At 32.4% G+C, this 13,816-nt stretch overlaps 1 protein-coding gene across 1 annotated transcript in view; it reads left to right on the top strand.

The window, feature by feature from the left end:
• The window catches only part of LOC136973871 (uncharacterized), a 28,773-nt gene extending 21,855 nt beyond the window's left edge, over positions 1-6,918 (top strand). Inside the window, exons 6-10 of the mRNA XM_067268649.1 lie at positions 700-1,529; positions 4,139-4,378; positions 5,902-5,985; positions 6,449-6,605; positions 6,689-6,918. Of these exons, the coding sequence (XP_067124750.1) occupies positions 700-1,529; positions 4,139-4,378; positions 5,902-5,985; positions 6,449-6,605; positions 6,689-6,776 (1,399 nt within the window). The 3' untranslated portion in view covers positions 6,777-6,918. The remainder of the gene's footprint in view (positions 1-699; positions 1,530-4,138; positions 4,379-5,901; positions 5,986-6,448; positions 6,606-6,688) is intronic.
• Positions 6,919-13,816: the final 6,898 nt, after the last annotated feature.

The following is a 13,816-nucleotide window of genomic DNA, read 5'->3' on the forward strand; positions in this document are numbered from 1 at the left end:
TGATTATAAAATTAATCTGTAAGTAATTATTTTTTAAATGCTTGAATACTAATTTGTCTGTGGTGCGTTATGCACCATAGACAATGCATGGTGTTATGCAAGTAGAGTGACTTTGAATTGTCTAGAAATCGGAATTTCGATAAATTTAAACAATATTATTTATTTATTTAAACAGAGATTTTAGATTTTTACTTTTTTATTTATGTTAAACATTCTAATTTATGTGAGTAACGTTTAGATTATTATCAAAAAGTATTATTTTAAAATGTGTTGTTATGAAATGCTTGATTTAAAACGAAATAATTCAGGAATAAATCGTGAACCGTGGTTTTTGTAATTAATATGAATTATATCATTCATTTTTCGAAATAAAACTGTTTGTGATACAATGTAATTAACGTACTGCCGTTCATTTCTGCAGTGGGAAACTTTACAATGAAGTATTTTCTCATCTAAACAATTAAACAACACTTTTATGACGACAAATTCCATTTTTAAAATAACCTGCTTCGTTCACTAAGCTAAAGTGAGTACTTTATTTTGTATTGTATCGTTATATAAACGATATATGATAAACGGAGTTAAATATTTTATTGTTCTCATAAGATAAGATTAAAATCAAGTTTTAAGTATTTTAATTAATTAAAACCTATTTAAAATGTTATCTTTTATTATTACAGATCGCTGAAACAAAATGAGATCGATCAAATTTTTCGAAATACTAAAACAATTGAGGATAGAGCCCTATGTATTCTTCATTATTTTCACCTACTCCATCAAAGACGTGCCTCAACAAACTCTAATTATGGATAGAGTTTGCAGGCTTACTTTAAATGTATCAGATAATATATGTGATGACCTTATCAAACACGAAAGTATTCATAAATTGGTACAGAAGATATCCACACATTATAAAATCGGTTATTCGTTAGTAACAATTTTACCAGCTGTCGTCAGTGCGACATTGTTAAGTCCATGGAGTGATAAATATGGCCGAAAGTTTCCAATATTGGCTGCAACCTTTAGCCTGATTTTAGAAGCATGTGGTCTCTTAGTTGTTGGTTTGATAAAATCGGCGCCCCCTTACTTCTTAATTATTGCTGGTATACCATCGGGTATATTTGGGGGACTCTTAATGGCAATATCTTCATCTTATACCTACTTGTCTGATGTCACGGATAAAGAATCACGAACAATTCGATATGCAATTCTGGAATTTGTCTTTACTTTAGGTGTTCCTGTAGGAGTTGAAGTCGGTGGCAGAATATTTAAAGTAGGCGGTATTGTCCCGATATATTTAACAATTCTGATAGTTCTATGCTGCTCCTTTGTCTGGGTTTTCTTTGTTCTTAAAGAAACAAGAGGTAAAGAAGAAGAGAAAAATTTGAAAGAAATGATTCGTCATCTGTTTCGACTGGATAATCTAAAGGACAGTTTAAATACCTGTATTGCTCCTCGACCAGGTAATCTCAGAGCTCAAATATGGTTGTTAATAATTTCCGTAACTTTCATCAGATTTGGTGGTTATGGTGAGTTAATTTTACTATATTTCTTATTTCTTTAAAAATTAAATTTAAAAAAATCTGCGAACAAATTCTTTATGTTTTCATAGCATCGGAATTTTTTTTACTTCCATTAATCATCATCTTAATACACGATTATTCTCTATTAGAAAAAGATTGTGTTTATCTATTAAACTTGAATGATGAATAAAGCGCAACGTATTGACAATTTGAAAAAAGAAACCGAGATTCAGATCAAGAAAAAAGTATTTTAGTCCTAGAAGGCATTCGAACAGGCCAGAAGTCAACGGAATACGAAGTTGAAAACTTTCAACTTTTGCCGTTGCGGAAAGCGGAACGGCAAAAATTAGACCAATAGGAAGGCCGTTTAGCAATGTCGTCATAAAGATCACGTGGGACGATAGCATTCGAACTATGGCGGTCGGAATTCTAAAAAGCTTTATTTGTACACTGATACGTTAATATATTTCATTTATACGCTATGTTACTATCCGATTTAAATATTAATGTGAAATAGATGTACAGGTACTTACTGCGTAAAGTATTGGGAATGGCTTAATTGAAATTCGGTGACGAAAGCTAACTTTCGACGATTTAGAATATTTTTCCTATCCAAATTATTCGTTTTTGAGGTTTTTTTTTATATTTGCGATAAGATCAAAGGCAAACTTAAAAAGTTTAATTGATATAACAAAGCCATCCCAGTAGACGCCCTTTTCGCGTAGGCCGCGTTTCTTTATGCAGCGCTCGAGAAGCGCTTTACAGCGAACACTGTGAAACCCGTTTCTAAATGCAGTGCTGCAATGTAGCGAATTGTTTCTAAACGTTTGCTGCAAGAGGTTGCTGCAGCAAAGATAAAGCAGCTGGCCGCGTTTCTTTATGCAGTATAGAGTGTAGCGAAAATTCCGCTCGAGCTAAACATGGATGCCGTAATCTATCCTTTAATTCCATAGTTACTGCCGAAAGTAGCGCTTTAGTTAAAGAACTACAATATTTAAATAAAGAGATATAAAGAATTTAGCATTTCTCTTTCCGAAAATGTGAACAAAGTAAAGAGATAGGAGATGTATAAGTATATTTAAAATATAGTATTTTCTTATTCTTTAGGTAACTTCCAGAGTCATTTTATAAAATTTAATTCTTCTTAATTTTTCCATAATATTTTTATCAACAGTCACTTCGACTTTTTTATTTTTGCAGCATAATATTGTATTATACACACAAGCGTCCATTTTGCTTTACACGTGTAGCGGACGTAAAAGCTGCTTTATCTTTTCTGCAGCGACCTCTTGCAGCAAACGTTTAGAAACGGTTCGTTACATTGCAGCGCTGCATTTAGAAACGGGTTTCACGGTGTTCGCTGTAAAGCGCTTCTCGAGCGCTGCATAAAGAAACGCGGCCAAAATAAAAAAGTCGAAGTGACTGTTGATAAAAATATTATGGAAAAATTAAGAAGAATTAAATTTTATAAAATGACTCTGAAAGTTACCTAAAGAATAAGAAAATACTATATTTTAAATATAATTATACATCTCCTATCTCTTTACTTTGTTCACATTTTCGGAAAGAGAAATGCTCAATTCTGTATATCTCTTTATTTAAATATTGTAGTTTTTTTTAATTAAAGCGCTACTTTCGGCTGTAACTGTGGAATTAAAGGATAGATTACGGCATCCATGTTTAGCTCGAGCGGAAAGCGTTTCTAAACTATGATGCAGCGACGTGTAGCGATAGCTGCTCGTGACGTCATTTTCGCTACACTCTCGCTGCATAAAGAAACGCGGTCCTACTGTAGTAATTTGTTTATATTTACGGCTGGCAGATGGCGCGTTTCAATTGTAGGATATAGAGTACCTAGATATCACTTTATTCGTAAAAATGCTTTATTAAACTAAAAAAAATTGTCATTTCTTAATGTAAACCCATAGACCACGTGTTGACAGTCGACAGAACATGGCGGCGATGACTCGTGTGTCGCTACTCTGATATCTAGGTACTCTAGTAGGGTAATTTTCGCATGTGAGTACACGCGACACGGAAAGACGACGGAACGGCAACTGTTTCCGTCGTCTGTTGCCGCATGTGAGTACAAGGCTTTATAAGACTGACTATTTATTATATAGTTAGTAATCAGTAATTTTTACTTTAAAACTTACTGATCCCATTGAAGGTAACCTACAATTTGCCAAACGAATTGCGTTAAAAATCGGAACAAAGAATTAAGGGGGAAAAACGTGAATAAAATAGTTTTAATGAGAAAATAATACGTGAGATCTTGTAGTAGCTGCATGGTCGGCGCTAGAATTTATGCCGCCCGGGACAAGACATGCATTTGACGCCCCTTATTCCCCTATATAAAACGAAAAAAAAAAAAAAAAAACAATTAGTTTTAAAATGCCATACTTATTAGAAGTGGGAAATAGTTTTACTATTCGTTATTTTCGCGCACTAAAATTTATGAAAATTTGCCGCCCTGGGCAAATGTCTAGTTTGCCCATGCGGTAGACCGATCCTGAGTAGCTGTTTGAAAAATAATAATTAAATAAATTTTTAACTGATTATATGTTTTAAATGATATATTATCCATTTTTATTTATTTTTTGCTAATATTCCAGGTTCCATGACCGTTGGTTACTATTTCGCCAATGCTGTTTATAAATGGGACAGTTTAAAATATTCCAATATATCTTCCATCGTCCAGGTGACGCACGGAATTGGTCTTATCATATTCGTTCCAATTTTTACCAAAATTTTAAAATTGCCCGAAGGCATCATGGCTTTAGTGGGAAGTCTCTCGTATATGGGTGAGAATGCTATTAAATCAGTCGCCTATCACGAATGGATGTATTTTTATGGTAAGACACCTTATAAAAATACGTTTTGAAATATTATTAGAACCTATTACAGTAGCAGTATTTATTATTCCGCTATAATACAGTAAACGGTTCGTTACAGTAATAGTATGTTACAATTAACATACTATAATACTGAATACAGTAATCAATTCAGTATTAGCACGTAAATTATTTTGACAGTTACCAATAGTGTTAATTGTCCATTTCTCCAAAGAAAAGTTAACAATATATTATTTTTAAATTTTCAATTAGCTATTAATATGCCTCAAAACCAAACTTATAACGACCACAAATGACTTTAAGGTGACTATTTTATCATTTCAATTTTATTGATTCGAATTGCATTTCGGACGTATACATTCATCCCCCTTCAGTAAGGTACAATATTATATCTACATAATGCTTATTTTTTTTATTGATATGTCTATCTTAACACTTACAACAAACCATATGATCTATGTCAAGTTTTATTTACAATTTTTAGTTAACAGTTAAAATTCCACATCCTTTTTTGTAATAAAAACAGGTAAAATATAGATAAAATCTGAACCTATTAATAAAACAAGGTCTTAGCATACATTGATAAATTTCCGACAATTAATTTTCCAGTATAAAAAAATTAGGCTTGCTTTTATTATTTCCCATAATGCCTGAATAGTTTTATAATTTTCAATGCCTCCAAATGTTTTTTCACCAACATCCAGTTCACTAACCATTGCATAACTGACAGCCACACCCCCTTTTTTTCCTCCAATCTTTTTATAACTTTTACCTTTTCTCCTATTGGCTAGAAACGGTATCCACGAATCATATGATTTCACACCATCATTACTATTAACTTTATTTCTGGTTTTAATTTAATATTATTTTTACTTTCCCAATTGCTATGTATTTAACACGGGAAAGTATTGTAATCGTGTCATATTTGACCTTCCGGAATTTTGCAAATCTCGATGTTTTGAGATCCCTGAACCCAGTGGCGTAGCGAGGGGGTGTATCATGCACCGGGCGCCACTCGCGGAGGGGCGCCCAAATGGTCTCCAAGACAAACTATATGTGTTTCTGGAGGGGGGGAGGGGCGCAAATAAAGTGTCGGGCACCAGTTATGTTCGCTACGCCACTGCCTGAATCCAAAAAACTCACACACGGGAATTTTTCCCCTTTTCTTTTATGTTGGCGTCTATTTCGTTTAATATCTCATAATAAAGATTAAAATGAAATTTGGCACGGTAACTTGTATGGACATTGATTCTATTAAAGTTTGATATGACACGTGACACCTCGACCGTTAACTATCATGAGTAGGGACCGACTTAATGAAACATTTACTGATTATTAACATTTACATTTAAAAAAAAAATGCTGCTCTACCCTCAAAAACAAGCCTTTCGTTCTTTTATAATTAAAAATAACTTTTATATTATTAAATAGTTTCGAATATTTTGAAATGAATTTTCTGTCTACCTTTTAAAGCTATCACTCCTTGTCTAAAATTAACATTTCGAAATATATATTCTACTTAGCTTATTCGGTTGGACTTTTGGAAGGAGTCAGTAGCGTTGCCGTAAGATCTCGACTTTCTAAAATGGTGAATCAGGACGAATTAGGTAAGTATAATAATTTGTTTCTAGCTTTCTTAGATATGTTTACTGATGTCCAGTTTATTATTCAGTTAAAAATGTGACACATAACTTAGTATCCGATGAAACTCTCTAAAATATCTAAGATAGGCTATACAAGTATTATTTTAATAAAAATTTTAAAATAACAGTTCCGATTCTATTATATTACTTTGTAGCCCACTTTTACAATATTTTAACTCAGGTTGGATAGACAAGCAGCTAAGGTAGTAGCTTATCGCTCGATCCTGGGACACTGGATCGAATCCGAAGGGATCGAAAACCCCAGGAATTTTTGGGGGTGATTTGTCCTGATATATGGGGTCTGGCCGAACCCGTAATGGACTTGCTAAAAGTTCCTCTACTACCTACAAGGCGGAAAAAATTAAAAAAAAAATAATTTTTGATTTTCTACAGTTATCATATAGTGTTTTTTTTATTATTATTTCAGGTAAAATTTTCTCATTATTAGCTCTGTCTGAATCATTGACTCCCGTAATTGCTGCAGTTGTTTTTAACGAAGTTTATGAAGGAAGCGTATATACTTATGTTGGAGCATCTTATTTATTAACTAGTATTTGTTTAATTTTTCCGGTAACTGTTTTCATGTGAGTAACTGTTTTCATGTAAAAATTAATTCATATATCTATATTAAAATGATTTTTTTTAATATTTTTTTTTTCTCAATTAGTTGGATTACTAAACAGTCACTTCCAAGAACATCGGATGATGGTAACGAAGGAGAATTCCGAATGGAAAGTTTTAGTGAAAGTAAATAAAAGGATAAATTACCACAAAATATGGCCGATTTTGTTGATTAACTTAATGTCGGTTTATATTTATTAAATGTAATAACCATTGCATTTACGGTGCATGTTTAATGCGTTTGAATACCGTAATTGGTAAATAAATTTTTACAGTCGTTGAATTAAATATATTTTGTTATGAACATATTAAATATTGTTTAATTATTTTTAAACATTATTTTTTATTTAACAATAATATTTTCATCAATTGTTTTATATTTCTTGGTCTATCAGATAGCTAATCGTACGGTAGCGTTAGCCTATCGTAGTAAGGATCCAGATTCTATCCAATCCATATACCAGAATTTATCAAAGTATAGTACGAATCGAAGTGTCATTGCATATTACTCATGATACTTGCTAATTGCACTATAGGTTGGGTCCACAGAGCAAAATTATTATCATATTACTTTGATTTTTCTGACACACATCAGTACTTTAATCATATATTGCCTACTCATTGACAGACAGGAATGTAAATGATTGCAGTTGTGGTCCGACTGCACCAGAAAACCTTAAAACCTCTACCCCATTATCCCACAAAAAAGTTCACATAGGCCAGGAGTGGTGAACCTGTGGACGTCGGGAGGAATCATCTGGCATATAACGTATTATACGATATCACCTGTCTTTTTCAATCGTCCTTTTGATTTATCATCTGATTATTTTTTTTCAATCGAATTTTTTACATTTGTTTTAATTGAGGCATATTCGTTTTTAGTGGCGAATCTCTGTTCTGTTTTGGAGACGGACGACCACAATATTGAGTGTGGCCAGTGGTAGCATGTGATGTCTTTGACTCCATGCCTAACCGTATCATTGCATGTATCCAGGTAAAAGGAAGTTTTATAAATGACTAAGCTGTCTTTTACCGTTATACGGTTGTTTCACAGGAAATTGTCCTTTGCTATGATATATATATCACAAATACAGAATATGGTTATACATATATAACCGTATTTATTCTGGTTCCTCTGCTCTAAAAGGGACTTTATTCCATATTTATCCTATATTCGGCACCGGGTGGTGAGGGACGGGACCCGACATATCCGGACGGACCACCCCCCGAAAAACTGGGGATTTTTCGACCCGTCCCGCTCTAGAGATCCGGGATCGAATCCCGGATCTCTAGAGCGGTAGGCTTTGACCGCTCGGCCATCCTGCCACTAAGAAAGAATAGACTGTTGCGGAAGAGGGGTTGAAGTTAATTCGATCAAAAGTAGTAGTTGACCGTCCTCTCTTCCGGGAGGAAAACAACGAGTACTAATTAATACCGGTCTAGTATTAATATTTGAAAAGTGATCCGTGTTAGACAGGTTGTGATGGCCTCTCATGTGATCGAAGTTTCTAACCTTAACGTCCTATTTAAACGTCATATGACTTGTTTAAATAAAAAAAAATCCTGTAGAATGTTAGAATAATTACTTTTATGTGATAATAAAATGTTTAAATTTTGGCAACAGATTGTATAAACTACGCGGGAAGTATGTTCTCGTAAATATTACGTTTTTAGAAAAATTATCGGGCTGTAATTTGAAAAAAAATTGTAGACCTATAAATTCCGATTGTCGTCCCCTGTCTGTCTGACGGTCCCTTTCCTTAATCTCAAGAAAGGAGTTAACCAATCACAATTTAGTTAACATCATCTTTTTGTCACGTGACTGCAACCCGCCGTTTTTCAAGTGAACCACGTGTTTTTAGTATTGTGCACCAGCATTAGCCAAATATTTTTGTGTTAAAACGTCATCAAAGAAAGGACAACGCAGTCAGCGAACTACAACTTGTCAGTTCCGAGTATTAGTTAAAACACTTCGGTTCTGTCCGGGGCCGGATTTAGGCATTTTGAGGCCCTAAGCTAAACTCTGTGTGAGGCCCCTTATCAACCCTTTACAATTTTAGATTTTAGAAGTCAATCATACAAAAAAGAGAATTAACATAAACACATTAATTTTAATAATAATTGTGTTATTGTTAAAAAGTAGTATTTGCAACATATTATAAAATAAGATAAAATTTAAAAAGGGAAGCATTAAATATTTCGTTTTCTTCATTTTTGATGGCAAATAAAAAAGCTACTAAAAGCCAAGAAAAGATACCTATAAAAGCCAAATAGATTTTATATTAAAAATAAAAAATTACTAGAAATGTAATATAAACAATAATGGTTATTAATATAATTAAATACTACACAAAATAAAAAGTAACCCATTTTATTGGTTTGTAAAAACAATTTATTACAAAATTTGACTTCAATTTTCTTTTGTAGACTCGAGGCCCCAAGCTACAGCTTACATAGCTTACTTGTAAATCCGCCCCTGGCTCTAGCTTTTATCGTAATTCATTGCATAAATGTAATAGTAATGGCTTCGGAAGACGACAAAGTTCTTAAAGCGTATATCATTCAGCCGAAAAGCATGATCTCAAAGACGAAAAACCGAGATTCATGACGTCTAATACTAATTTTCTCTATCTCCAATTGCTCGTGAAGTAATATCGTCCTTGCATGTTCTTTTTACTTTCGTTACGCTCCTAACGGCAGCTCGAGAGTGATCGATAAGAAAAGCTTAGTTATCGCACGTGGCTATCGGAACCGAAAACGAAACGTACCGCTCAGAATAGCATTTTCACAGTTGATTAAACGACAATCACGTGGTTCCGATAGAAACTGGTTTTTATCGTATTCGTTCGCTTAAGGATACGACTCAGAATAGGTCCCCAGATGTAGAAAGTTTAGGGCAGGAAGCCCATATTAACTATATACGAACTTCCGGTTTGAAACGGAAGTAACGTTACTTCGATTCAAAATTTTCCTCCGAACGGACTTAGATGACCGGCACGACTCTATTGCTAACAGGAAAAGTTTGATGTACAGGGGCAAAACACTATTAGGCCAGGAACACATGCGTAAAATTGTGTGGCCGAAAACTGAATCAGAAATCAACTTTCAGTTCAGTTTCTGTTTTACGCTTTTATGCCAGAACACACATACGTAAAAATTCTGGCCGAATAGGAAACACCACTGCCACTAACATTGCTAATTTTATTAATTTTTTCCTCTCATATATCTATCCCTTTGTACTTTCCATTTTTTCTCCGCTTCCTCTGATATAATATAAAGAATTCAAATTAATAGACTTGTATTCCGAATTCAAATAAAGAACGTGCTATCTAAATACTAGGCCTATATATCGATTCTACTAGACCTGCCTGTTGTTTGAAATTTTGCCCCTATAGCTATCCATAAACGTTGTTTAAATACAGTGTCCTTATACATGACACTGATGTGGTCGAACGGATTCGATAAACCCCTCTATTTCATTTATTTTTCGTTTTTTCGAGACCGTCACAATTATAGGGTTAACCCTCGTTGCCGCCATTGTTAGAATAAAAACCACGTGTCTACTTTGACGTCACAGAAAGACTTCTCTTTATTGGAGGAATTTTGGCGTAAAAATAGAGACATGCTCTACTCTTTTTTCAGTTCTGTTTCAGCCAAAATTTCAGAAAAATTTTTACGCTTTCTGTTTTATGCTAGATTTTATGCCAAATTTTACGCATGTGTGTTCCTGGCCTTACGCTCTAAGCAGGCAAGTGCTATGTGCTACCTGTCGCAGTAATGGCGTAATGGCGCGTCTATTTCGCTCAGTTTCATTGCCGCAGTAATTCAGTAAATATAATATAATTTAAAAAATATATATATCTTTTTTTGCAAGAATTATATTTAGTTAGTTATTTTGTTTAATTTTTTCCAATAGATGGCACTACATGTGAAGCCAGAAACCAAATGTAGACAGAAATTAATCGATATATAGCAATCCAATCGATAATTTATGGTGGGATGAACGACATGATCTAAATTAGGAGTATTTGAACGTAATTGTCGAGTTTCGTAGCAATTGATCGAACGGCCTAGGCATGTACAGCAAACAAACAAACATCCTCATCCAATTAAGTTATAAATTACCTTTTTATATATCTACAAATTAAGTATGCAAAATATTTAAATATTATGATTACTAAAATTACTCATAATCAATTAGAACTCAAATTTCTTAATTAGAAATTAACAGAAATTTTATACTTAAAATTTATAAAAATTTATTAAAAATAGAACTTTATTTGTCGCAGTTATCTTATATTCTCTTTGAAAATTTTTTCTAATTACATAAACTTAATATTAATTCTATTATTAATTTATTGGTGGACTTATTACATAAAATCTCCAAAAATCCTATTTTTTCAATCTGTTTTTAGCATGAATTTCTTATTAACAAATTTAAGTTATTCGTGGTTTATCGAGAATATATTGATTAATTTTTCGCGATGTCAGCATATTCATCGTAAATGTGTAAGAGTTTACTCGATATTCATAATCAATAAGATGATATTAAACAGTAGGATACTACAGGGTGTACTGTACATAAAAGAATATAGCAGTTTAAAGGTGTTTAATTAATTGCACTTTAAAGTTAACGAAGAATAACAAACTAAATGTGAAAAGTTTAATAATACAATAAATATAATTACAACTTTTAACAAAGATTAAACTTTGCCTCAGTCCTTCACTCTGTTGTTTGCACCATCCGCAGTTCATAAAATCACAAAACTCACGGAGACGACCTTTCCTTGTAGGCTACTGCCACCGTAGTAAAATATGTAAAGTATGATAAAAGCGTCATCTGGTGTCCTAGCTGAATTTATTCTTCTTTCGAACCACTTGAAATGAGTTTACAATCTAAATTCCTCGCTAAAACTGTGATAGTGAAAATCGGTTCTTAATGAACATAGGACGATAAGAATTCTAAAAAATATTAAAATAAGAAATATATTTTTAAATTCCCGAAACCTTCACTTCGATTTAATATCCATAAATTTTATTTGTAAACGTTTACAAATAAAATTTCTAATTTTTTTTTAAAATATAAAAATAGAAAGTCCGTTTCTTTTCAATGAGTCATCCGAGATCGTTGCCGGAGTGACCGGCAACGATCTCGGATGACTCATCAAACCGGATGGCGATAATTTATCCGTCGTCGACTGCAAGAAACCTCAAAAGGACGAAGTTCAAAATATCAAACAGTATCCTATTGATAAATGAATCGTTTTCTTGAAATACCGATTACCTGGCGACAGAAATTTAGCTGGTATTAATAACATTCAACAACTGTGACCAGTTTTTATCCGGAACTTGGCTGCAGCACGTATTCTTATACAAATAGAACTGTGTTTTCATTGTTTCCAGCCCAAAAGAGCCATAATTGTAAATTTTATTAATAATTCTTTTCCGGAAATGTCTTTTTCGTGTTCTGAAATGTCGCCACACCAAATTTGTTTGCATTTGGATTGCAAGTTATTAATTATCTCTGGATAAGGATACTTTAATTACGATATTACCCGGTATGTTAGAATCCTTTTCAATTCAATATTGAAAACTTACTGTCTCTCTGAAATACTATTAAATAGTTGCAGAAACAGTTTTTCAACATTCTCTTGTTATATAACTAATTCATAAACATTTAAAATATTAAAAACGTTTGAAATTGTATAACAAAAATATTGATTATGAGACAATAAAGATGCAATATAATTCCTCATTAGTAGTTTTTATGAGTCAAACAAAGTAATTTGCATTAGCGAATGAACATTGGATTATGTATATTCAAATCTGCTTCTTGATTCTCATGAATGAGCAGCTATTGAGATGTTAAAACATGAAATAAACATTGATAATTTCGTGTTATGACTTCAAAATATGAATAACATATGAATAATCTGAATGAATTACATTTAATGAGCGGTGAAGTAAATTGTCAGGCGCAAATTTTTCGTGGATATAAAGTATTGTTAAGCACATGAAACAAAACAAGTGTTTTTATATTGAAATTCTCAATTTAGAATACTCAATTTTTTTGGCCATTACAGATTATACTAAATAAGAAATGTCTAGTTATTGTTTATGGGTTTTCTCACTTTTCATATTCAGCAAAATTTTATAACAACAAACACGTGATTCAATAAAGATTTTATCAGAATAATAAAATTTTTATTGAATGATATCAAAAATCTTGTTATCACCCGATTGTTTTATTGCCTATTGTATTCCATTATCACCGCTTCCACTCGCATCTCAAATAATCACGCGAAGAGACATTAATATTCAAAATGTTTGTTGTAGTTTTTAAAATATTTAATAAATGGAATATAAATTTTATTTTGAAAATTAAAACAACTTCATAAAATATTTTAAATTTAAAAATAAAAGCATTTAAATATTTTAGAATAAAAAGGTATTCGAATCAAATTTAAGCTATAAACAATCCAAGTTCAAAATTATTGACGACAATTTTTTTCATTTTTTACCCTATTTCTCTGTGGACTTAAAAGGGTATCTTAATCATATCTATTATGAGCTCGGTCTCTTTTCTAAAATTGTTTCCGCCCTGTAGGTTTTAAAAGGCCCGTTTTTAAGCAAGTCTATTATGGGTTCGACAGCGTCCACGATTTGGGTCCAGGACGGTGAGGGACGGGGCCCGACATATTCGGGTGAACAGCCGCTTCGAAAAGTGGGTTTTAGATCTGTCTGGATTCGGTTCCGCATCCTCCAGAGACGCAGATTCTACGTTAAACCGCTCCGCCATCCGGCTGTTTCGGGTTCCATTTTAAACAGATTTACTGTATATATTTTATGTATTTTTTATATATAAACTTGTAAATAATATTATTTATAAGTATTATGTTAAATAAAGTACATTTGTCATTTACGTGAAATTTCTTTTAAAAAATTTATCCTCGTGTGTGTAAATTAATAATACGGCTTATATCTATATCTTTTAACTAATGTTTTAATTTTAAATATAATAATATAAATTATTTATTAATTTTTCTTGTAATTTCATTTTTATTATTAATACAATTAATAATTCGATTTATTTAGTTAATTTGTTTTGAAAAGTGATTTTGGCTATTATTTGGCTATCGGATGTTTGTTATCTTCTGACGTCATTTGGTATCTC

Source organism: Centruroides vittatus, unplaced genomic scaffold (assembly GCF_030686945.1).
Source record: "Centruroides vittatus isolate TY-2023 unplaced genomic scaffold, ASM3068694v2 contig_329, whole genome shotgun sequence".
Lineage (NCBI taxonomy): Eukaryota > Metazoa > Arthropoda > Arachnida > Scorpiones > Buthidae > Centruroides > Centruroides vittatus.